This window comes from Bubalus kerabau, chromosome 2, assembly GCF_029407905.1.
Source record: "Bubalus kerabau isolate K-KA32 ecotype Philippines breed swamp buffalo chromosome 2, PCC_UOA_SB_1v2, whole genome shotgun sequence".
Classification (NCBI taxonomy): domain Eukaryota; kingdom Metazoa; phylum Chordata; class Mammalia; order Artiodactyla; family Bovidae; genus Bubalus; species Bubalus kerabau.
The window spans coordinates 8,561,708-8,587,372 of NC_073625.1; the positions used below are offsets into that span (position 1 = coordinate 8,561,708).

A 25,665-nucleotide genomic window follows, 5' to 3' on the forward strand; every position below is an offset into this window, starting at 1 on the left:
ATCCTCTGCAGGAGCTCAAATTAAAGTCCTGTTACTACCACCCCTACCCCTGCTGAACCAAAATGCCAAAAACCCCCAAACCCTCCAAGCGTCATTCTGGCAAAGTAGACTATCTCGAGGCACTCCCCACCCCAGGCCCGGCCCGCTGTAGCTTGTCTGATGCTGGTCTGCAGCTTGCCTGGCTCCAATGTACCAGGATATGCCTGACTTGGTCCCCCACTGCCCCTTTCCTGTAACGGCCCTGTTGGCAGGGCTCTGGTTTGATTAAAATGTAGAAAACTGATTCGACGTTGGCCATGCTAGCATTATTTTCCAAATCCCGAAAATTGCTTGATAAACACGAGCGTGTTTAGGATTAGAATACAGGACACCTGGCCGGTCGTCCCTCCCACTCTCCTCAGCCAGCCCCCAGCATCCTTTCCAGCTCCCTTCCTCGTCCTCCTCTCTCACCCTCATGGTGCCTGGTCTCCTCTAGACATCGACATAACAGATGCCACCGACTGCGCCCTGTGACGTGCCAGGGATCTCGCCTGCTTTGTCTCTCTCTAATCCATACATGACCTCAGACGTGAAAGCTCAGCATTGAGCTCATTGAAAAACTTGACTGAGGTCACATCCCTCATGCCCGGTACAGTTGATTCAAGCGTCTGCCTTTCCCTACATAGCTCGGCCCTGGGCCCTGACTTATGAGTCCTCTGCAGGGGGTTACCAAATCCTACGGAGCATTTACAATTAAGAGCAAACTCCAGTACACTAAAACACTTCCCAGTGTCGGGGTGGGCGGGGAGGGATGGAGTTTCTAGCATAGGCAGCTCTGTGGAGTCAGAGCATCAACTCAGCACCCCCACCTGTATTCCTGCAGCCCAACCAGAGATCTCTGGAGCTGAAAAGACCTCAGTAATCAAGGGTTCACTTTATAAAGAAGTGAAATGATTCCCCCCCCCACCTCCCCGGGGCGGTGGAGCTAGGAGTGGCTCACTCCAGCCTGGGGCGCTGCAGCTGTGCAGGTGGGACCTGACTACCTCGGCTAACCTTCCACCCCAGCCCCAGGTGTTCCAGCCCGCAGGGCGGCTGGCCCGCCTGGCCCGCTGTTTCAATCTCCTGTGTCCAGAGGGGCAGAGTGACTGCTGGAGATTCCGGAAGAACCCTATCCACTCCGTGTGTCTTTGTTTAGAATTGTAAAAGCCTCTCTCGCTCCGCTGGGGCTTAGAGCTAATGGATCCTCAGGGTCCCTTTAAGGAGGTTGAGACTAGAGTTTGAAAGGAAGATGGTTCTTCGGGTTCCCCTCCAACATCCAACTCCCAAATTCCTGTGATTTGTTGATGACATCAGGACCATGAATAATCAGCCTGGCCCCGAGCCAGGATGGGCTGGGCTGCTTCCATGGGGGAAATTCCTCCCCCTCTTAATGAAAAGAGGCCCGCCCCAGCTTGGCTCCTGCGGGGCCCAGTGTCCACTGGGCATCCTCCTGCCGCAGCGAAGCCCGCCCACCCAGGGCCAGCGACCCCACCCCCTGCCTTGAAATTTAAAGGAGGCTGGAGCCCTGCAGGGAGAGCCAGCCAAGGTCTTGCAGAGCCTGGCACGGAAGACAACGCCTCTGGAGGAGGGAGAAGTCTCAGGCAAACGGTAGGTTGTACTCCGTGCCTTTCTGTCCCTAGCTCCTCTTTTCTCTCTTCAAAGTCTTTCTGAGCCACTGAAGGAACGTTGACACCGAGGGGGCTGACTCCGTCACTCAGGCCAAAAGTGGGGTTCTCTAGAATCCATGTCTGGAGGGCGGTTTCTTTTTGAACGTGCATCCCACAGGGATGGGCTGAAGCGTTTGCGGGGGGCAGCGGCAGTCAGGGCAAGAGAGAGGGCACTAGGGATGTGTCTCCTGAAGCAGAAATATCTGCTTGCACAGGGGAAACTGAAAAGGGTGATCCAGACCTGCTCTAAGTAGATGGTGGGCCCCGCTCATGACTCACGGGCAAGAAACGGGAGACGGGCTGATGGGGTCAGAGCCCAGAGGATCCCGGAGGGTGTGAGCCCACAGGGAAACCTGAGGTGGGGCTGGGCAGGGAGTGACTTGCCCACAGAAGATTCACTAGGTGGGAAGTGCTGGGTGAGAGGAAGGGGGGAAACAGCCAGAGCGAAGCCTCGGAGGCCGGGTTTTGTCCTCTGGCGTTTTGCCCAGGATACGAGGGGAGGGCTCTTTGAGGACTTTTCCAATTACAGAGGGAAATAACACAGAGTCTTCTCTTCCCCAAGCTCTCTACAGGAACTGTATCGGGCTTTCTAGGCTTTCACTGTTATTATCTTTATTTTCTTAACCTGCCAGAGAGGGAGGGAGCGAGGGAAGCAAGGCACTCTCAGGTAACTGATGACACGCTCAAGCCCAAAGCCGTGTGGTGGCGGTGACTGATGTGGACGCAGTGGTGGCCTCCCGCAGCTGGTGGATGACAGAAAAAACATTACGCGTGTGTGTGTGTGTGTGTGTGCAAGCCCATGAAGAAATTCTGAAATACAGCCGCTATGTGGAGTTTCCTCAGAAGGGCTTCCTAGCAAGTCTTGCCTGGGGGCAGAAGACGTCCCAGGATCTGGGCGCTGACTGGTCCAGAATCAATAGATGACGGTCAGAGGAGCTGCCGGCTAAGTGCTTCCCGTGAGAGCAAAGCCAGACCTGGCGCCAGCAGAGATGCCACAAATAACTGAAATAGGAAGAGCTCTATCCTACCCATCAACTGATTGCACCTAAAACGTTCTCAGAGAGGCCAGCCTGCAATCACCGGCTCTTGTCACGAGCAAGCGAGAGCTTGCTCTCTGCCCGAATGGTCCAGGCTCTGTGCGGATGCTCGGTTTATTTTATAAACCGTCAGATCAGATTCTCCCAGTGAGGCTGCTCTCTGTGGCTTCTGCACTGGCCCAGGACAGTTCCTGCTTCTGGAGGAACAGAAATGGTCCCGTGATTAGTTTTCGCTCGTGGAGGCAGGACTCGGGGACCTGGGGACCTAGCGTGTTGGTGAGCAGAGCTGGTGATCAGTACATTTCCAATGATTGTAAAGAGCAACCCAACCAGACTCCTGGCGGTGTGGCTTGAAGCCATCATCGCCACGAAAGGCCTTTTGGGAGTGGGTGGCCAGGACCACAGGCCATCTGGGAAGTCACTGCCCATGTGGGGCCTGTCTCTACTTCACCCCCAGGTGTTGTTCTTCTGGTCCCACCTGGGGTTTTACAGCAGCATGAGGGTTGGGCTAGACTGTCGTTTGAGAGGAGCACAGTTGGCTTTAAACTTCCAAAGCTTCCAGAGGGAGGGCAGGCTATCTTGGATCAAAGGCTGAGGGGACAACATGGCTCATGGAATGAATAGTAGGCTTGCTGTGTGTGCTAAGTCGCCTCAGTCGTGTCTGGCTCTTTGGGACCCCATGGACTGTAGCCCGCCAGGCTCCTCTGTCCATGGGAGTCTCCAGGCAAGAATACTGGAATGGACTGCCATGCCCTCCTCCAGGGGATCTTCCCCACCCAGGGATCGAACCAGCATCTCTTATGTCTCCTGCATTGGCAGGTAGGTTCTTTACCGCTAGAGCCACCTGGGAAGCCCAATAGTAGGCTTAGTTCCAGTCAAAGCTCAAAATCCATGTGCCTCTCTGAATACTGAATACCTGGGGGATGGAGGAGGGAACATTTGTGTCTTGAGTTGAAGTGTTCAGTTTCAATGACTCCCGGGCATATGCAGTCTCAGAGTAAAATCCGTATTTCCTATGAGTGATTTTCCGCCTTGTTCTGATGATAGCCAGAGTGGACAATGAATGATCGGAATACTCTGTTCGTTCCTTCTTTGGCCTGTTCTCTTTGCACAGAGAAAAACTGTGTCCCTAGTTTGAGGCGGTAAAACTCATCCTAGCCAACCAGCTCCCAAAACCAAGGGCTGGGTCTCCTGTGAAGCCAGATTAAAAGGTGAGGAGGATTCAGGCTCACAGAAAGTTCAAGCTAGAAAGAATCTTCTGAACCATCTGCCCTAGTCCAACCCCCAAGTCCAGGCACAGGGTCTCCTGCTTTTGGCTTAAGCGTCTACTTACATATTAAGGAGAGCACATTTTCTTAGTCATACTTTGTGCATTTTATATTCCACTTTCCCGCCTGCGAAAAAGACTTCTATAGAAGGGCATAGAGGGATAGATAAACAAACCTCTTGATCGCCTGAAAGTTGAGACTTAGGACAAAGTGGAAAGGAGCCAGGTGCTGGGCCCACAGCAGGCATTTTACAGTTTTGAAGGTACAACCCAGGCAAGTTCTGGTTTTGATCATGATTCTCCAGAAAGTGATAGCGGCAGTTCTTCCTGGGGAACTGGTACAACTGGGGGGTCTTTAGCAGCTGCCCACACCATCCATGCCAACAGCCATGATCTGGAGGGTGAGTCTGGGCCACAAGTCCAGCTGAGCTGCACAGGATAGCTACACGGTGCTCCACAGTGGCTTGAAGAGGTTTGTTTGGGACTTGACCTCTAAGACCTGATTGTGCTTGGAGACACTGAAAGCCTACTTCAGTATCAAGCTAAACCCAGATACTGGGAAGCCTTGGCATTGAGATCCTTTTCTGCTTATTGAAAGTAAAAGTGAAGTCGCTCAGCTGTGTCCGACTCTTTTCAACCCCGTGGACTGTAGCCTGCTAGGCTCCTCCATCCACGGGATTTTCCAGGCAAGAATATTAGACTAGGGTGCCATTTCCTTCTCCAGAGGATCTTCTGGACCCAGGGATCAAACCCGGGTCTCCCTCATTGTAGGCAGACGCTTTACTGTCTGAGCCAGCAGGGAAGTCTTATTCTGCTTATTACATGGCTGTAAATATTCCTTTAATTTCAGTTCAGTTCAGTTCAGTCGCTCAATTGTGTCCGACTTTGCGACACCATGAACCGCAGCACGCCAGGCCTCCCTGTTCATCACCAACTCCCGGAGTCCACCCAAACCCATGTCCACTGAGTCGGTGATGCCATCCAATCATCTCATCCTCTGTCGTCTCCTTCTCCTCCTGCACTCAATCTTTCCCAGCATCAGGGTCTTTTCAAATGAGTCAGCTCTTCACATCAGGTGGCCAAAGTATTGGAGTTTCAGCTAGACATTAGGGAATCCAAGGTGACCTTCTCCTCCGAGGCGCCTACATCCTTAGAACTCTTGGGCTTTTCAAGCCACACTTCCTCCTAGAGACAGCCTCCTAGGGGCACCCTCCTCGAAGGGAGAGCCTGGGGTGTGTGACTCACACTCCTTTGCACAAGGAAAGGTGTTTGTGCTGAAAGTTTAGGGGCTCTGGCTGCTAGCTGCTGTGGGACCCTAAACAGTGGTCCCATTTTAGGGCTTTGTCAGTGACACCCCTCCAGAGCTTGACTCGCTCCCCCTTTGGTTTGATAAACAGACTGCATAGCGTCCATTCCAGAAAGCTGACCAACCCCCACCTCATCAGGAGTGAGCTCCATCCCCTCCTTCACATCCCGGTAGGACCCCTCCTTCCTCTGCCCGGTCACCTCCACCTCCTACCCCACGTCCGCACAGCACAGTGCTGGTGGCACCGAGCTAGGGTTGGCTAGCTATCTGTCTGTCCCCTCCCGAGGCTATGAGGCTTTTATAATTTTATTTATTTATTTTATTTTTGGTTGCGCTGGGTCTTGGTTGCCTCACTCGGGCTTTCTCTAGTTGCAGTGAGCAAGGGCTCCTCCTTGTCGCAGGGCATGGGTTTCTCACTGTGGTGGCTTCTCTAGTTGTGGAGCATGGGCTCCAGGGCACGCGGGCATCAGCAGTTGCAGCTCATGGTCTCCAGAACAAGGGCTTAGTAGTCGTGACTCAGGGCCTTAGTTGCTCCAGGGCATGTGGGATCTTAGTTTCCGGACCAGGGATCAAACTTCACGTCCCTTGCTTTGGCAGGTGGATTCTTATCCACTGGGCCGCCAGGGAAGTCCTAGGCTCTGAGGTGTTGAGGATGGAGCTTCTGTGTCTTTATATCGCAGATTCATGCCTGGGGCATGGTTGGCGCTCTTGCTTGGTGGTGCTACAGAATAAGTCACCGCCTATGAGTTCAAGAAGGAGCAGACCAGAGAGCCAGGGCTTCCGGTTGAGGCGGATGGGATGAGAGATCTGATGGATACCAGGAGGATTGCCCCCAAGCCCTCTGGTTAGAGATCTTTGCAGGGGCAGTTCCTTGAAGGTGTGGGGAGAGGGCTTTGTAGGAAGCGAAACCCAGCAACCGACTAGGAATACTCTGAAACAGAAAGCCCGCCAGCCTCTGGCCTTTGCTGGCTATTCACAGGTTGTCCTGTTGACGGGAAAGAGGAACTCGCTTTATTTGGCAGCAAGAGCCTAGTCCTGCCACATGAGCTGGGGGAAAGAGGGGCTTTGGCTTTGTTTTGTTTTCTGAGAAGCCCTGGTTTCCTCCTTTTCTTGCCTCATGTCCCTGGTTCTCAAACACACACGTGGTCTGCATCAGACGGCCCTTATCAGCATCGAGGGCCTGACCTTCCAGTTGCCTTGGCTGCGAAGTCCAGCTTCCTCTGAGAGTCCTTAATAGCCCTGGAATGTGTGGCATAAATAGGCCTGGGAAAGGCAAACAAAAGAAAACAAAAAGATTGAAAAAAAGATAAAAGACACTACCCCGTGATCCGGGAAGTACGGGCTCCTGTTAATACTGATCTGTGCATACAGAAGGGAGGAAACTCGATTTCAGTCATCAGGAATCTGGGTACAGGTCATCGCAAGATGTTCAGATGATCTGGGATGTGGGATTTGGTATTAACACTTGAACTTGATGATGACCCCATAGAACTTGGCTTCCTTTCTAGTCCATGTTCCAGGAGAGGCTGTAAACTTTGGCCTTCCTTCTAAGGGCACTCCTAGCAATAAGTACAATTAACTGTGCTGTGTACCAGCTGTACAAAGGGGCTTTACCTGCTTCTGTCCTAATTGCCAGCACTATCCAGCTGGTGGAAAGGACTGGACCACTAGAAAACCGGGAACACACACAGCCGGTAAGAGGAGGTTGGAGGGACTACGCTCCTTGCATTCAGATTGCCACCCTTCTCCATCAACTCCGAGCACATTCAGAACACGACAGTTCAGCATCAGGACCCAGCAAGAGTCGTGGAAAGAGCAACTAGGGGGTTGTCTATAGAGCTGGTTGCCCTGAGTCCCGACGCCTCCCTTTAGATGTGTTGCGTGAGAGCAGGTTCATTACATTTTTTTTGAAGTTCGATTCTCTCATCCATTAAACAAGAGATAATATTGACTTAAACGATTTAGTGGATGCCTGACCAGCGTCAGCACTCCAGGACCCGATGAGTAAATGGCGTTCATCCAGACGCATTTCTCAAAACTGTGCTATCACGTCACTGCCGCATGAGTCTCATAAAAGGCGGACAGATTCCGCGTAGGGTGATAAGATGAACGTCTCCGATCGTCTTTTCCTGATTCAAGTGTGTTGAAATCTGGAAGGGAGACTGCAGAATTACCGGGTGATGGCGTATTTCATTACTGGTGGTGATGTTTGCTTTAGGGCGTGGAGGAAACACCAGAAACTGCCTCACTGCAGAACAAACTCTCGGATTAACGCGCGATTGCAGGTTTGCTGAGATTCACTCAGAGATCGTATCTCCTTGCCCTGACTCATGGGATTAGCTTTGCCAGCTTCACTTGCATTTTCTTCACAAGGATCTAAGATTCTCTTGCTTTTACTGGAGGAGACGGCAGGATGGGCTTCTTTTTTCCCAGATCCACAACTGCACTCCCTGAGTCCCTCCAGATAAGCAGGGTTCCCTGGCAGAGGGTGGAGAAGTTCGGTGACGACAATGCCCAGGATAGATTGTTTTGAGTAGGTCAATGTCGTATAAAACTTAGACACAGGTCATGTGCCTATGGGGGCTTCCCAGCTGGCGCTAGTGGTAAGGAATCCACCTGCGAGGCAAGAAACATGAAACACAGGTTAGATCCCTGAGTCGTGAAGATCCCCTGGAGGAGAGCATGGCAACCCACTCCAGTAATCTTGCCTGGAGAAGTCCATGGACAGAGGAGCCTGGTGGGCTACAGTCCATGGGGTCGCAGAGTCAGACACGACGGAAATGGCTTAGCACATATGTAGACATGTATCTATATTTTAAAGATGCTTTGCAGAGAATTCCATCCTGAGTAATGAAGAGGAGATGTGGGAGTGGGTGGGAGGTGCCAGGAGAGTGTTTTATTCTATTTACCTCATTGGAACTGATCCAATTAGATAAGAAAGACTCCTCTCTTGTTCCTTAGGTATAAAGAATTCTGTTCAGAAAGAGAGAAAAATAAGCTTTAGCACACAGGAAATTACCTTTAAAATTGTTTTTTAATTGGCATATAGTGTATTTGCAATGCTGTGTTTGTCATAGTTATAACTATGATTGTAGCTATAGTGGTTCAGTTATACATACGTTCGTTCTTTTCGCATATAGATTATTACAGAATATTGAGTAGAGTTCCCTATGCTTTACCGTAGGTCCTTATTAGTTATCTATTTTATATATAGTAGTGAGTATATGCTAATCCCAAGCTCCCAATTTACACACCCCCCCCCGCCCCGCCTCCCATGTCCCTTTTGGTAAAGAAGTTGGCTTTCAAAATCTGTGAGTGCATTTCTATATTATAAATAAGTTCATTTATATAATTAAGAAAATTAGATTCCACATATGAGTGATATCATATGATACCAGTCTTTGACTTCACTTAGTATTACAATCTCTGGGGAAGAGCTAAGAATGGCTTCCGTAGTGGCAGTTTTGGAAAATGGTTTCTATTCTGAGAGCATAAACTCTAAACAAAAAGTGTTAGTCTCTCAGTTGTGTCTGACTCTTTGGGAGAAGGAAAGAGCTACAGCCCACCAGGCTCCTCTGTCCATGGGATTCTTCAGGCAAGAATACTGGAGTGGGTTGCCATTTCCTTCTCCAGGGGATCTTGCCAACTCAGGGATCGAACCTGGGTCTCCCACGTTGCAGGTAGATTCTTTATCCTCTGAGCCGCCAGGGAAGCCCTATAAAAAGGAGGACCCATGTAGGAGGAAGATGGGAATACAGCCATTACCCATAGAGCTGACGGCTCCGGCCCCGGGCTCTGACACCTGTACAGACACAGGTGCGCTTTTCTGTGGGAGCTCATCCCCAGTTCCCAAAGCCCGGCTCCTCCTCCCATCTCACCACATCTCTTGTCCTGACTCAGTGACGGGCCTTTGCTGTTTCAGGGAGTTCTGACCATCTCTTTTCTAATCTGTTGGCATCCGTCTGGGGCAGAGTGGTTGGGTGTGGGGAGGGAGGGCTATGTTTGTCTTAAAGCTGTGAGTCATTTTGGAGTATTGGTGTTCTTGGAGACTGATTTTCTCTTACTCAGATTTCCAGAGACAGAGGCTTTACGAAGTAATAACAAACCAAGGCTCCTCTTTGCCAAAGATTAAGTGAGCGAGCCTTGCACGCTTGCAAAAATTCAATAGCCGTATCAACTGAACTTTATCTTTCCCTTGTAATTTCCATGGTCCTCCAGCTGGCTCAGTGTTTCTGCTTTGTTTTTGCTGCCAAGAGTAGAAGCAGCTTTAACATCCCAGGAAATGTACTGTTTGTACCTAGAAGCATCGAACTTGATTGGTTGGTCCCAGATCTTTACTGTAGGTCACGTTATGGGATGTGGTTGAGTGTTTACATGAAAGCTCTCATCCCCACACGTAAGTGTTTCACAGATCACACAGCACTTGCATACTCAGAACAGCAGAAATCACAAGACGTCAGCCCTGGAGGAAGCCTTGAGAGTCTAGCCCACTTGGTTTTGCATCCCTGGGAGCAGATTTGATGTCTCCAAACAAAGATGCTTTTTGGAAGGGCAACACATTAAATTTTTTTTTTTTTTTTTGGCCATGGCAAACAGCGTGTGAATCTTAGTTCCTCCACCAGGGATCAAACCCATGCCCCCTGCAGGGGGAAGCCCAGAATCCTAACCTTTGCATCCCCAGGGAAGTGCCAGCACATTCCTTTTGATACAGTCAAACCATATGCGAAGGAGAGTGTCTATGCTTTTCCCGAGAGCAGGCCTTTCGGGAGCAGCTGGTGGGAACGGGTCATGCGCCGGGCAGTGAGAGACCCTGCAGACAGCCCTCCACTGCACCCCCCAGGCCCTTCCCCCGGCTGTCCTGCTGCGGTTCCCATGGCCTCGCCCCAGCCAGACTCCAGGGCCCATCAATCAGCACTCCCCCTGCCACCACTGCAGAAAGAAGTCCTGCGCTTCTGGCTGGCGAGGTCGGTTTCCCAGCCACAAAGGCACCTTTGGCTCCTGGAGACCAGCCCTCCTCCTTGGTGACCAGACCATTGTTCTCCTCCGGAACAGTCATCGCTCACGGCTGTTCAGGGGCCAGAGAACAGAGTCACTTTGTCTCTGCAGCCAAGAAGGGCCCTGCATGGCTTCTGTACAGATGGGGAGGTGGCAGCAGAGGAGGGGGCACCCTGAAGGCAGAGATTGCAGGCTGGTCCTCCACAAGGATGCCTACGGGCACAGCCTGCGAATCCAGGCCACACTTTGCTTCCCACATGTCCTGATGTTTCTAACCTGCAGAGATTCTTTGTCAACTTGCCGAGCTCTGTGTCTCCAGAGGTCTGTCTGCGGAGCCATTTGCAAATCTGCAAAAATTGACTTTATGTGCCAAGATGGGCCTGTCAGGGCTGGGGCCTTGGGACCTTGGGGACCAGCGGATCTTAGAATCATTCCATACATGCCCGACCCCAACAGTGATGCTGCTGGTGACTCAGGGATTCTAGTCCCACAAAAGCCAGCCATCCCCGTCCTTGTGGTTTTCTTTTTCTTGTCTTTCCTCCCTCCCTCCTTTCCTTCCTTGCTCTTTTGTTTTTTGGATGTGGGCCATTTTTAAGGTCTTTACTGAATTGGTCACAATATGTTTTGGCTTTTTGGCTACGAGGCATGTGGGAATCTTAGTTCCCCGACCAGGGATCGAACTCACACCTCTGGCATTGGAAGGCAAAATCTTAACCACTGGACCCCCAGGGAAGCCCTTTCTTTGCTCTTTTAGTTCTTTGATTCTGGGAAACTATTAAATACAGTAAAAGAAAAGGAACACACCAAAAAGATGACAAGTTTTGGATTTACAAAATGAGCCTGCAAGAGGTTTCTTGTGCTTCATTTCTCAAATCTTCCCTCCTTCCAGTCTCACATGGGCACAGGGCACCTCTCCTTTTGGTGGGAACTTATGGTCTAGGGTTGAGGTCCACAACTCCCCAGCATCCTGAGTGCTTCCTGAATTTCTGGGGTCACTCGCTCTTTGTCCAGACGCTGCTCCCAGACCTCTGCACCTCCCTCCCCACAAAGGCAATACCAGGACTCGCTTTGCCTCCTTGTCTCGCTCCCTTGTCTCGGGAAGGCGCTGACTGAAGGCAGGATGACTCATTTCTTTGTCATCCTCTCGCCCTACTCGGCCCATCCAGCTATTCCCATCGCTTCTGTGCAGCAAGGATGGAACGTCACATGATTTGTGTGAGGCTCTTTGGCACTGGGTCAGCTCCAGGCCTCGCAAGGCCAGAGACGCAGAGGAAGAGAAGGACTGACAGAAGACAGGCTCCGGCTGTCCCAGAGCAGAAGACGAAAATACGCCCCTTCTGCTGAGTCTTCAGTTGCAAAAGGGTCTGAGGCACTGCAGCTGTTGGATCCTTTACCCTCAGGCCTAAGTGCATCCCTCCCCCTATCAGCCCCCTCCCCGCCCAGGGGGCCCCTCCCCCCATCTGTCCAATGAATGCAAAGGTCTTAATGCTCCACTTGTCACTTTGCCATTTTCCAGCATCTAGACTTCTGCTTCATGTAGGGCCCGTTCACGTGCCCCTTGAATGTGCTCCATTCAAGGAGGACCTTGAATTCTTGAAATGACACAGTCACTTGATGACGGGCATCCAGAGAAAAGACAAGCCCCCCATCTGGGGGGAACAAACTTGCTGGAAGCCCTGGCTTATTGTCAGACAAGAGGAAGAGGAGCCAGGTTCCCCAGTCGCAGGCTGGTTCATTGCTTCATTCAGAATTTCTGCCAAGAGCCCTGGGCAGGCAGACCTCTCCCCATCCCAAGGCTTGGCTGAGATAATAAAGCTGGGACACCTACAAATATGTGAAACACGATTAACAGCAGGAAGAGAGAGGGGGAATGTGTTTATGAAGAGCTATTTTTAAAGATTCAAAGTACCGGGATAATTGGGGAAATTTTGAGAAAGGGGAAATGGGGGACTGCTGAGCACCAAAGTCAGGGGTGATGGCCTGTGATCTGAAGACTCCCCACTCCGGGTCCTGTTCGGATGCCCTCGACCCCTAGGTCTTCCTTCTGAAGCTGCCTGGGACCAGCAAATGCCAGCAGGCTTCCTGCTCTGGGTGAGAAAAGGTCCCACCCCACTCCCCAGCCCCTGCAGAACACCCTGCCCTGCCCGGGAAGGGCCTCCCTCGGGGACAGGCCAAACTGGAACAAAGACCCAGATCCTGGCTTCTTTCTATTTCTTGCGTAGAGAGGGAGGGGCGCGTTGGTTGGCAAGACGCCCTCTGAGCCCGAGGAATCTTCCCGGACAGTCCCGTCCCCCTCCTCCTCCCACAGCTCTGTGCGTGCCTTGCCTGTCACCAGTGGCCCCAGAAGGTCACTGGGGCACAGATTGGCTCCCACCAGCCTCCTGCTCCTTGTTTTCTCATCCTTCCTCTGAAGGGGGCTTGTGGCCATGTGACAGGACAGCATCTCTAACAGAAAGGAGCCCGAGCCAGCGCCGGGGTCAAAGTCCTGGGTACTCCGAACCAAGCGGGCCCTGCGGATGCTTGGGATGAAGGGAGTGGGAGGGGTGGGAGCAGAGTTGTTGTGACTGAGGGGAAATGAGTCAAGGGAAGAAGAAGAGCCCTGGTTTAATCCTTGCCGACGAGGGAGCGAGTGAGGCTGCCAGACCACAAAATAACACCCCAACCGACTAACCCACTGTGAGCAGCTGAGGGCCGGAGCCCTAGCTAGGACCAGGCAGATGGAACCAGGGACGTGGGGCCAGGAAGATTTGACTTCGAACACCCAAACCAGATGCCGCACCTCCTCTCTGCAAAACTGCACTTCACAGGGCCTGACTATTAAAGGAGGCCAGCTTCCCGATGGAGCAGGGAGGCAATGATGGAGGAGACTTCCCTTTGTTGTACAAGGAGATGTGGAAGTCCTCTGGGACTGGGCTCAGGCCATCTGAGGAGAGCTGGCTCTGCGATATGCCAACCCCAGATCTCCTTTGATTTCCTCTAAAAAGGTCAGAGAGGGGACACTGCTGTGGGTCCATCTAGTCAACCGCAGGGCAGGAGCGCACTTCAAGGGAAACTGGGCTGCAGCCAGTGCCAGAGGTGATGTCAGCCTTCAGCCCACAGAGATGTCTGAACAAAGCCATCTTCCAGCATCCCGTGTCCATCGCTAGATGCATGGATAAGCAAGATGTGGTCCATTTAGTCAGTGGGATATTATCCAGCCTTAAAAATGAAGGAAAGTCTAACCCATGTTACAGCACGGATGGACCTGAGATCATCATGCCCAGTGAAATCTCAGACACAAAAGGACAAATATAGTATAAGTCCATTTGCATGAGGCACCTGGAGTAGTCGGATTCATGAAAAGAGTGGGTAGGATGGTGGTTTCCAGGGGAGCAGGGATTTGGGGTTTTCGGGGTACAGAGCTTCAGTCTGGGAAGATGAACGTTTGGAGTTGGATGGTGGTTATGGTTGCACAACAATGTGGGTGAACTTAATGCCGCTGAACTTACCCTCAGAAGTGGTGAAAATGGAAAATATTTGTGTTCTGGGTATTTAACCACAAATATATACATGAGAACAAAAACACCATCTCCCAGACGCTGGCCGCGGCCTCTCCTGCCCTGGGAGCCAATGCTGGGAGGACCGACTGGCTTCTGAGCTCTGCTGCCCGCTGGGACCTCTCCCGTCTCACGCTTATTTCCCCCTCTTCTTCCAGAATTTGTGGGACGCTCTGAGGAAATGATGAACGCAATGAAGACAGAGTTCCTGTGCGTGCTGCTGCTCTGTGGAGCCGTCTTCACGTCGCCCAGCCAGGTAGGTGTGCACTCGTGTCTGTGCTGGGACACACCGGGACACACTCCCCTCGGTGGACGAGGCTTGAGATCCAGGCTTCCGGCGGGAACCCTGCGCATCATTCTGACTCGAGTAAGCTCCGCCGCTCCGTGGCTTCTTTGGAGCTGTTTTTCAAGGATTTGCTTGAATGAATCCATGAAGTTTTTTTTTTTTTTTTTACAAGTTTTTTTGGCTGTGCTGGGTCTTTGCTGCTGCACCGGGGCTTTCTCTAGTTTTGGAGAGCGGAGGCTACTCTTTGTTGAGGTGCATGGGCTTCTCATGGCGATGGCATCTCTTGTTGCGGAGCATGGGCTCTAGGCACACCGGCTTCAGTAGGTGCAACACAGATGCTCATAAGTTGTGGGTCTCAGGCCCTAGAGCGTGCAGCCTTCAGTACCTGTAGCTCCCGGGCTCTAGAGCACGGGCTCAGTGGTAGTGGTGGATGGGCTTGGTTGCTCCGTGGCACGGGGGATCTTCCCAGACTAGGGATCGAACCTGCGTTGGCAGGTGGATTCTTATGCACTGAGCCACCTGGGAAGTCAGAATCTGTGAAGTTTTTATAAAAGTGCAGGCGCTGTGAGCAAGCTGCCCATGTATTGCTTACCATCTAGTTAGGACGTGCTCTCCAAAGATCCCCAGCAGCTAAGAGCATCATTCAGGCCAAGCCCGTGATTCAGGCCAAGTGAGCGATGCCCACACAGCAGGATTTTAGAGACGGGGAGTGTGGATGGTTACACGGAGGAGATGGCGTGATGGCACACATCCCCACTAACCCACGGGTGGCTATTTTCATCTACAATTAATTAAAATGAAATGAAACTTAAATTCACTTCAGTTACATGACATAGGAGTGCTCAGTCGTCACGTGTGACCAGCGGCTGACGTATTGCATGGCACGGGTATTAAACCTTTCACCACTGAGAAAGTCCTTCTGGATAGGACTAGGCTAGAAAGGGAAAAAGGATCAGAGGGGAAGACAGGTGTGCACATTGTACCTGGGCCAGGTACTTGAGAGGGATGCTCTGGACAGGTGGGTTGATGGCAGTCTTCTGGTTTGACCACCTTTATTCTTCAGACACCTGCATGTGCTGACCCTTCCTCCGCCCCTGGTTTCTTTACAGGAAACCTACAGACGACTCAGGAGAGGCGCCAGATCGTACAAAGGTGAGACGTCGCTGGGGTGGAGGGTGGTCCACAGAGGCAGGGTCAGGGTCAGGGTGCCTGAGGCTCCACGTGACCTGCTTACTCAAGCTCCATGAAAGTCAGAGTCTGCAGAGATGCCTGTGTCCTCTCTTATCACTCACACAGGAACAGGTGTGCTGGCAAGGTGCCAGGATGTCAGGGAGTCACACACTGCTGGGAGACCAGTGGCCCAAAGACCAGTTACACAGATGAGAACGGAGCCCAGAGAGCCTGAGTGACTTGCCCAGGGTCACACAGCCCCCAGGCCGCAGGGTTCTCCAGGGCCTTTCCCTGGACTGTGATCCCCTCCCTCCCCGGACTCCACACAGCATCTCTGTTAACTAACTTCTCTGTGCCTCCGTTGCTTCGGTTGGTAATTCAGAGACGACCAACCTGGGTTTCTTTATTTCACGGCAGTGCTGTGGGAAGATCTTCTCTGTAAGGCCATGTCTAGAGTTGAGACTAAAACTGCATGCACCATTCCCACTAGGATTCCAAGAATAAAAGATGCTTAGGCCCGAGTGTCTTGAACCTGATATGAAGAACTGCAGGTCCCAAATTACCCCTCCTCCCTCAGGACCTACTTCCCTTGGGTCTGGAAGGCTCTGCAACACCCGCTTAAGGTGGAAGCTTCCCCAGAGTGAGTCACGGCTTAACTCTCACTGCCTGTGGCATCAGAGAGCTCGGCCTTTCCTGCCCTCCTATCTTGGCGCCAACAGGCCCGCTGAAAGAACAGCAGTGCCACTTACCATGAGCCCATGTCACTTCTTCAATCCACTAAAGGTTATAGACTTTTTGAGCTGGCATTCTGATTTGCAAACAGAGAGAGAAAAAGGGAACACCTATTAATGGGACTCTTTCAACTATTTTCATTATACCAGAAATACTAACGGAAGTAGCACATTTTCTGCATAGACTAAAATATCACTTTTCTTTGTCTGGGGCCAGAATTGCATCATCTCAGTGTGAAAATACTCATGTGAATCCAAAGTTCTTGTAGGCAATTGCATACATGTGCCTCTTTTTTGATGAATTAAAATGAAAAATTAGAGTATTACTTAATAAATGTGTCTTGATGAATAAATTCTTTCAAAATAAGGTCCCATCAGAGGAAAAACAATTAAAGAGGTCTTTCTTAATTGTTTTTCACTAGTGGGTTTCATGTGTCAGTGAAACTAACATAAGGAGACAGTAGAAATATGCCATTATATTTTATTACTTATTTCAAGAAAATAACTGATTTTCATGGGAAATTAAATGTAAAGGTCACATAGTCATATGGAAAATAATATTGGCACATCCCCCTAATAAGCTGGATTTGAAAGTGTTTTTTTTTTAAATTTTAAATGAAAGGGGTCTTTGGTGACAAAATATGGGATATTTGTTGTCTTCTGCTGAGAGCAAGGAAGGACTAAAGGATGGATTTTCCTGAGACTGAGCAGGACAAAGAGGGGAAGCGTCAGTGTGGGGTGAGTGGGGCCCTGAAGAGGCCGGCCTGTCTGTCGTTACAGTGACCTGCAGAGATGGAAAAACGCAGATGACATACCTCCAACACGAGTCCTGGCTGCGACCCCTGCTCAGGGGCAACCAAGTGGAGCACTGCTGGTGTGACGGCGGCCGGGCCCAGTGCCACTCGGTGCCCGTCAGAAGTGCGTGTCCACGGTCCCCAGCCCGCCCAACCCTCTAATAGGGCCTCAGTTTGCTCATCTGTAAAATGGGAGAACAGTCGTATAGACTGTGGGGTCAGCTGTCAAGAGTCAATGAGTTTGGTTTCTGTAAAGTGCTCAGAATTGCGCCTGTGGGGAGGGTGCCCTCTTCAACTTTGACTCATGTATTCTTGGGGTGCCTGGAGAGTAATTTGGGGTTCCCTTGCTTCTACTTGGCAGGTTGCAGTGAACCTTGGTGTTTCAATGGGGGGACGTGTCGGCAGGCCCTCTATTCTTCAGACTTTGTCTGCCAGTGCCCGGAAGGGTTCATGGGGAAGCTCTGTGAAATAGGTGAGTGGCGGGCGGGTGTCTATGAGATGAGGACCTACCAGGGGAAATCCCACCTGCAAAATGATGCAGAAAGGAGAGCAAAGTGTGGTGTGATGACGGAAGGGTTGGAGTGGGATGGGATCCCCTGAGGGTGCTCAGAGCCCCGGGATTGAGTCTGGAGCCTGGCGCTGCCTCTGCAGGGATGACAGAGGCGGCGCTGAGCCCCCCGTGGAAACTAAATGAAAAGGGGGCTCACGTGGGATGTGTCACGTGTCCCGCTTCCCATCAGATGCTACCGCCATGTGCTATAAGGACCAGGGTGTCGCCTACAGAGGCACGTGGAGCACGGCGGAGAGCGGGGCTGAGTGCGCCAACTGGAACAGCAGCGGCCTGGCCATGAAGCTGTACAGCGGGCGCAGGCCCAACGCCATCAGGCTGGGCCTTGGGGACCACAACTACTGCAGGTGAGGCAGCCTCCTTGCCCCCGGAGGGTTTCCTCTGGTGAGAAGCTGGGGCAGTCACACAAAGACCTGTGCCAGGGTTTCCAGAGGAGCAGAACCCACAGGAGGCACACATATACAGAAACAAAGATATACATGCTCGTGGTGGTTCAGTTGCTAAGTCGTGTCAGACTCTTGTGACCCCTTGGACTGTAGCCTACCAGGCTCCTCTGTCCATGGGATTCTCCAGGCAAGAATACTGGAGTGGGCTGCCATTTCCTCTCCAGAAAGATATATCTATAGATATAGATATAGATACATATATACCTATATAAAGAGATATAAATATATTTCTATCTACATAAAGAGATTTATTTTAAGGAATTGGCTTTCATGACCGTGGGGCTAGCAGGTCTGGAATCCATAGGCAGCTCCCTCCCCAAGCTGGAAATTCAGACCCAACTTGACACTGCAATGTGAGACAGAATTTCTCAGCTTTTGCTCTTAATATGCCTTCAGCTGATTGGATGAAGTTAGCTGACCATCTACATGAACCACATGGACACATCCCTTTCCAGCACCACCAAGGCTGGCGTTTGATTGAATGACTGGGTGCAATAGCCCAGCCAAGTTAACACATAGAGCTTATCATCACAGTCCACCCCTTGTCAACGTGGCAGCCATATGCATCTCTGTAAACCATGTTTAATCTCCCAATAAAGGTGATTACAAAGTCATACCTCCACCCAACACAATCCGACTCTCCTATGTACAACAAACATAAATAACCCTCTCCCCAGAAGACAGTGAAGAGTCCTTGGCCTGAGAAACAGGGTTAACTGTTCACTTCCCCTGGCCTTTTTTTCAGAAACCCGGACCAAGACTCAAAGCCCTGGTGCTACGTCTTCAAGGCAGGAAAATACGTCTCTGAGTTCTGCAGCACTCCAGCCTGCACTAAGGGTAAGTGCAGCCTCCCCAGGGCCCCTACGGCCTCATGGAGTCCCAGGGGGGTGGGGTGGGGAAGGGAGATCTAGGGAGATCTCAAGGAAAGGCTGATGGTCCTTCTGCAAATGAAGAGACAAAGGAGCGAATTGGTCAGTCACTTTGGCATCAGAGGAAGGAAGTCAAGAGGCTTAGGTCCTCATCAGGCTTGGCCTCTAACTAGCTGTTTGACCTGGAGCCGCTCTCTGCACCCCGCTGACCCTCAGTTTCCTTGTGGACAGAGAAGATGGGGCACTACCGGTGGTTTCCAGTCCTTTTGGGAGTGTGCAAGTTCTTTCTTTTTTGATTAATTGGCCTATTTCTCAAGATCTCGCTCTGTCTCTGAAGACTTTTAATGTGAGAAAATTTCCCAGATTTAAAAAGTACTCAGCTACAAAAAGGCACCATGAGTTCAGTGGTGCTTTCCCAAATAATGATGCTATTTAATCACAATAGTGTAAAAATATGTTTCAAAGTTCTAAATATACATGTATAAAAATGTACATTCAGGCTACAAGTGACGCTGATAGACTTGTGAATTTGAGAGCTCTTTAGAGTAACTTTAATCCTGGAGAAGGGAAGAGCTACCCACTCCAGTATTCTTGCCTGGAGAATCCCTGTGGACAGAGGAGGCTGGTGGGCTACAGTCTATGGGGTCGCACAGAGTTGGACACGACTGAGCGACTAAGCAGAGCACAGCACAGTGTAACTCTAAAGCATCCTGCCCACCCCTAGATCTGGCATAAACTGGGACTCACTGGTGCCGATGCTCTCAAAGGCCCCTCCTCACTGGGTTACCGGTGCCTGCTAGCGTCCTGTGTCAGTTTCAAATGGGGAGAAAAGAGGGTAAAATGGGGGCAAATACGCAGTATTTGAAGGTTCATACTCTTGCTTCCCTTCCAAGTCCAATAAATCCTTCAAAGCCCTGGCAGACAAAATCCGAAAAAACTGGGCCTGCACACATGTCCTCCCCCCCCCCTCCCCCACAGAAGACCCCAGGTTGACAGCAGCCTGTCAAGTAGAAACAAGGAAACCCTTAACAGCCTTCCAAGCAGCTCTAATCAATCCCCACTAGCTGAACTGGACAGCCTTTCCTGAACCTGAATATCCCTCAGAGTCTCCCTTAACGCAGCCCAGTGATGGTGGGGGCTGGCACCAGATGGAACCGCTGACCACCCTGAGCGAAAGCATTTGAAGGAGAGTAAAGGCCGAGGTGGGCAGGCTGCCCCCACCCCGCCCGGGGCGCCCCAGGCCGCAGCCCCAGGCTTCAGGCCCTGCTGCAAACCCCACTTGCTGCTTGGGCACTTCAGCGGCTGTGTTTCAGTTTGGATTTCCTGCGTTCCAGTTGCAGAAGAAGATGGGGACTGCTACACTGGAAACGGGCTGGCGTACCGCGGCACCCGCAGCCGCACCAAGTCTGGGGCCTCCTGCCTCCCGTGGAATTCCGTGTTCCTAACCAGCAAGATTTACACCGCCTGGAAGAGCAACGCGCAGGCTCTGGGCCTGGGGACGCACAACCACTGCAGGTGTGCCTCCTGGACCGCGGGGGCGTGTCTGCGCGGAGGGCGGGGCGGGGCCGACGCGGAAACTCACACGTGAAAGGCACGTGGGTGGGAGGCAACGGCTGCTATGGTCGGACCCATATCCCAAGCTAAGAGGGGCTGCCCTCACCTGCTCCATCCTCCCGAGGGACATCTGGGAGCACATCCCAGCACAGCTGGGAGATGAGAACAAAATGCAGAAGATAGGAATGATTTCCTAGGTGGTGGTGAGGGATCTATGGCAGAGCCCCCCTCCAGGGCTCAGGATCGTCCCCCACCCCTCCCCGCTCCCCGCCCCGCAGTGGGCCGCCTTCCCCTCTTCTCTGGCTTGTGATGCGATTGGAAACCATCCCTCCTCACGCCCAGGAATCCGGATGGGGATGCCCAGCCTTGGTGCCACGTGTGGAAGGACCGCCAGCTGACCTGGGAGTACTGTGATGTGCCCCAGTGCGGTAAGGCCAGCTCCCCTCACCCAGCATTATTCTTGCCTGTGTCCTCCGCCGCTTCCCACATCTGGGAAGCTGTCTGGTTCAGGCTACGCAGTGGCCCGCTTTTCAGGAAGGCTGGACCTGGGTGGGGAGGGGGCTTGCCTGGCTGGAGCCGTGGTAGATGGCAACGCTGTTGGGCAGGTGATGGGAGGGGCAAGAGAAAGGAAAGGATACAGCCATTTCTCATGGATGGCATCGGGCTCCAGGCTGCTCTCTGGAGATGCCTTGTTAGTAGTGATGGCAGCCTGGATGCGAGGAGGAGGGAAGCAGAGGCTCCGTCACTCTGTACAGATGCTGCAGAAGTGCAGCCGTGGGTGGAAACCCGGGTTCCCAGAGGAGACACTGGCCTGGGGCTTGGGGACCTCACCCAGGCCCGCAGGTCTGAGACCGCGCTCTGTCCTCCCCCCCACAGTTACCTGTGGCCTGAGAGAGTACAAGCGGCCCCAGTTCCGCATCAAAGGAGGCCTCTTCGCCGACATCACCTCCCACCCCTGGCAGGCCGCGATCTTCGTCAAGAACAGGCGGTCCCCGGGAGAGCGGTTTCTGTGTGGGGGTATCCTGATCAGCTCCTGCTGGGTGCTGTCGGCCGCCCACTGCTTCCAGGAGAGGTAGGAATGCGCACCCAGCCGGCCTGCCGTCCCGCTAAAGCCTCGGACCAGGCCCGATACAGAAAAGCATCCTCACACCCGTTTCTCCATCAGGTACCCGCCTCACCATCTCAAGGTGTTCCTGGGCAGGACGTACCGGCTGGTCCCTGGAGAGGAGGAGCAGACGTTTGAAGTAGAAAAATACATCATCCACAAGGAATTTGATGACGACACTTATGACAATGACATCGGTAAGACGTCCGGCTCGATGTCCGGCTCTCCCTGGCCCCAGTTAGACCCCCCAGACCCACACTGCCCTCCTCCTCCTCCCAGGCCCCCGGCCCCTCCCTCCCCTCCCCGGAAATCCCCACTCTCTTCCTCAATCCCCCTCTCCCAGCGCTGCTGCACCTGAAATCGGACTCGCTGACCTGCGCCCGGGAGAGCAGCTCCGTCCGCACCATCTGCCTCCCAGACGCCAGCCTGCAGCTGCCCGACTGGACGGAGTGCGAGCTGTCCGGCTATGGGAAACACGAGTCCTGTGAGTGGGAGGAAGTCGCCGTGCCATCCTGTCTGTCTGGGGGCAGCGTGGGGGGCGGGTGCTGACCAGAGAGAGGAAAGAGCGGTCCTGAGAGTGTCCAGTCCAGCCCCGGGTCAGGCTCTGCCGCTATGATAGTCTGGGCAAGTTCCTGCTAAGTGAAGCCCCGCCATCCACCTTCCAGCCAATGGCCCAGTCGGTCAAGAGAGAGGTCTGAGTGGCAGGAGAGCTTTAAGGGCTGAAGATTTCAAGGAGGTTTCGATAAGACATGGAGCGAGCTTAGTTAAGGGTGTGGTTCCTAGACTCTGCCTGCCACCCAGTAGCCCTCACCCTGCACCTGGCGAGCCCTGTGATCCAGGCGTGGATTTTTCATTTCATGTTGCTCCAAGCCTCAGTTTCCTCATTGGTAAGAAATGAATAGATTGTATGAGGCTTAAATGAGATATTAGGTTAAACCAGTGGTTCTCAGCTAGGGTGCTCTTGCCCACTAGGCAACATGTGGCAATGTCAGTTATTGTGACGACCCAGGATGGAGGTTTATACCCACATTTAGTGAGTAGAAGCCAGTGAAGCTTCCTGGTGGCTCAGATCGTAAAGAATCCACCTGCATTGCAGAAGACCCTGGTTTGATGCCTGGGTCGGGAAGATCCCCTGGAGAAGGGCATGGCAACCCACTCCAGTATTCTTGCCTGGAGAATCCCATGGACAGAGGGGCTTGGTGGCTACAGTCCATGGGGTCGCAAAGAGTCAGACATGCCTGAGGGACTAAGCACGCGGGCACACAAAAGCCAGGGATGCTGACAGACATCTGCAATACACAGCGCAGCCCCTGCAAAACTGTTCAGTTCAGTTCAGTTCAGTCACTCAGTCGTGTCCGACTCTGCGACCCCATGACTCGCAGCATGCTAAGCCTGCCTGTCCATCACCATCTCCCAGAGTTCACTGTGATCTGGCCCCAAATGGCACTTGTGCTGCTCTTGAGAAACCCTGGGTGAAACTCTATGAAATTGCCATAGAGTTTGCCCACCCTTCTGCAGGTCAAAAGGGTAATATATTGGCAATTTCATAGGATTCAACTTAATACACGTAAAAGACTAATCAGTATTAGCTATCATCACAAAGTTCAGCTTTCTCCTTCCAAAAGGTTTTTAAATAACTTTCCCTAAAGCCACAAGCTGTCTTCCTGTTCTCTTTCAGCTTCTCCGTTCTTTTCCGAGCGGCTGAAGGAGGCTCACGTCAGGTTGTACCCATCCAGCCGCTGCACTTCCCGACACTTGTTTAATAGGACCGTCACCAACAACATGCTGTGTGCCGGAGACACACGGAGCGGCGGGGACCACACAAACCTGCACGATGCCTGCCAGGTAAGCGCCGGCGGCTCTCCTCTCCTGAGCACCCCCCATCCAAGGGCAAAAGTGTTCCTCAGCCAACTGGTTCCTAACCAAGAAAAAAAAAGTTACAGCCAGAAAGCAGTGATTCATCTGGGGCTGGGGGATGGGATCTAGATGAGAGCCTCAGAGAATAAAGCAACTGGAGCCAAGATCAAAGTCACCCAAACTGAAGACATCTAAACGGCAGTAAATTTCCCCAATGTCTGTGCCGGAACCCCCGCCTGGTACAGGATTTCCTGTAAGCCCAGGCAATTAAACAACTATCAAAGTGATGGATAAAGCCACACAAGTTAAGACAGCTTTGGTTTCTGTGGGTGCTGGGGAATCGGGGTCTCTTGGGTAGCGTGGGAGGAATGGCAGCTTCCTGGAAATAGGAGAGAGATGACCTGTGAGAAAGAAGTTTTAGGAACTCGCTTTCAGCCCTCTGATGAGGTTTCCCCCTGGGAAAGCACACCATTACAGGGACTCTGGGTTGGCGTCCCCATCAGAGCTGGTACATACCTGTATTTCATGATAACTCTGAGTGTAAGACACAGACCAGTGTAAGGTAGGACCTAATGGAGCAAAGGAACCCTCAATGCGGGGCTGTTTTCATGTCCACTGTGCTGCGGGCTCTCACTGAGGCTGGGGGACGGGGGCGTGGCTGGAGGCAGTGGGGCTGCGCACTCCCACTGAGGGGTGCCCAGTTCTGATGCGGGGATCACACCCGCATCTCCTCCTCTTGCCTACGTGACAGCCTTTGGTCTCTTTTTGAAAGGTTTTCTCAGACACCTCCACCACCTAGTTTGACAGTCATAAAAGGTTGTGTGCAAAGTGAAACCATGATCTATCAGCTAGAGTCAAGTTAAAAACAAGTCATTTCAATTAAATAAGACAATAACAGCTAATGATTGCCAAGAGTTCTACTAAATGCCCTACATTGTTCTCAGGAGCTTTTCAAGCTTTCTTCCAGTTCATTCCCATAACCTCATAAGGGAAGTACTATGATTTCTGTTTTAGATTATTATTATTTAGTATCATTCAGCTAAGAATACTGAAGTCCAGTTGCCTAGGGCCACACAGCTAGTGGTGGCTTTACCACCGCTGGGGACGAGGTATCGCTGGTGGTAAAGAATTTGCCTCCCAGTGCAGCAGACGCAAGAGACCTGGGCTCGATCCCTGGGTTGGGAAGGTCCCCTGGAGAAAGAAATGGTAACCCACTCCAGGATTCTTGCCTGGAAAAAGCCCATGGACAGAGGAGCCTGGTGGGCTACCGTCCATGTGATTGGAAAGAGTCCGACATGACTGAGCACTTGTCAGCAATGTCTGAGCTCAAGTCCACTTTACAACAAAACTACACCCTAATTCTGTAATGGTCCGAGATTGGGGAGGTAAAATTTCCCTCCCTGAAACTGAGCACGTTGAAGGATACATATTAGTGCCTCATATTAGTGGTATGTAGAATACATATCAGCACTATAAGCATTCACCCTAACATCCCCGCAAAGAGTCTGCACTTTTGCACACAGCTGACCTCTTCTCCCTTCTGCAGGGTGACTCGGGCGGCCCCCTGGTGTGTATGAAGGACAACCACATGACCTTGGTCGGCATCATCAGCTGGGGCCTGGGCTGCGGGCGGAAGGACATCCCGGGTGTGTACACCAAGGTGACTAACTACCTGGACTGGATTCGAGACAACACACACCCATGACCAGGGACACCCCGTTTCCCCCTACGTCACAGAGACCCCGCTTCTCCCACCTCTGAAGACTCACCGCGGCAGGGCCTTCTTCACACAGCAGAAGTGGGGGGAGGGTGTAGTTTCACAGGTACTTTTCCATTTTGGAAGTTTTCAGGGCTTAAGGGCTGAACTGTACTGTCAGACGGGAAGATGGATAAACGCCAGTCCCTCGTGGAAAACCACTCCCCAGGGCGGAAGCCCGCTTCCTCCTCTATGCATACGAGCGTCTTTGGAAAGGGGACCACAAAGATGAAAGCGTGTCTCAGTAGGCAAAGATAACTCGAGCCTTCGGGAAAGAAGGGTTAGACGTATTCTACTAGAAATAGAATGTCTATTTATAGTCCCAAGGAAGCCCAGCAGGAACCTCCTACCCAGGGATGGGCTGGCTGGCCAGACCACGTTCCTCGACTCCAGCCCTTAAGTCAAGTGTTGGGCTCTCCTTTTGCAGCTCTTGGAGGGAATCCTGTTGTGTATAGTGTAATTCTTTTTCTTTATATGTTTCATGATAGAACCAGGAGACATGTATCATTTTAATAACTGATAAACTAGGCTCTCGCATATTTATATCAGTTCATTTTTGTTTGTACTCTGTTGCCACTACCTGTATGATACCGTACTGGAATAATAAATTCTGATATATTTTTCACATATTTTCCCCAATCAGAGTGGACTCTTCCTGTTACACACAGTACCTTCACAGCTTTTATTCCTTACTCGCGTCCAC

General features: G+C 51.9%; 1 protein-coding gene and 1 long non-coding RNA gene across 7 annotated transcripts; one reads left to right on the forward strand and one right to left on the reverse strand.

Annotated features, from left to right (window-relative positions):
• The first annotated feature begins 1,501 nt into the window (after positions 1-1,501).
• Positions 1,502-25,589, forward strand: PLAT (plasminogen activator, tissue type). The gene is made up of 14 exons (XM_055567005.1): positions 1,502-1,626; positions 13,985-14,082; positions 15,222-15,264; positions 16,794-16,931; positions 17,169-17,279; positions 17,548-17,722; positions 18,567-18,658; positions 20,025-20,205; positions 20,587-20,672; positions 21,121-21,316; positions 21,410-21,546; positions 21,693-21,833; positions 23,028-23,194; positions 24,753-25,589. The coding sequence occupies exons 2-14, from the start codon at positions 14,008-14,010 to the stop codon at positions 24,909-24,911; spliced, it is 1,701 nt and encodes a 566-aa protein (XP_055422980.1). The 5' UTR covers positions 1,502-1,626; positions 13,985-14,007; the 3' UTR covers positions 24,912-25,589.
• On the reverse strand, positions 12,694-25,114 carry LOC129642975 (uncharacterized). Of its 6 annotated transcripts, none has more exons than XR_008709966.1 (5): positions 24,976-25,114; positions 23,177-23,267; positions 21,724-21,894; positions 19,438-21,462; positions 12,694-16,797 (listed from the first exon to the last, which is right to left on the reverse strand). It is a non-coding gene; the product is annotated as an uncharacterized LOC129642975 (long non-coding RNA). The 6 variants fall into 6 exon arrangements; XR_008709964.1 differs by lacking the exon at positions 12,694-16,797 and adding an exon at positions 17,700-18,762; XR_008709963.1 differs by lacking the exon at positions 12,694-16,797 and having other exon boundaries at positions 19,099-21,462; positions 21,724-21,813.
• Positions 25,590-25,665: the final 76 nt, after the last annotated feature.

Coding starts and splice junctions, on each gene's coding strand:
- PLAT (XM_055567005.1), top strand. CDS start 14,008: ATGATGAACGCAATGAAGACAGAGTTCCTGTGCGTGCTGCTGCTCTGT. Junction 14,083..15,221: donor TCTTCACGTCGCCCAGCCAG/GTAGGTGTGCAC, acceptor GTTTCTTTACAG/GAAACCTACAGACGACTCAG. Junction 16,932..17,168: donor CCACTCGGTGCCCGTCAGAA/GTGCGTGTCCAC, acceptor TCTACTTGGCAG/GTTGCAGTGAACCTTGGTGT.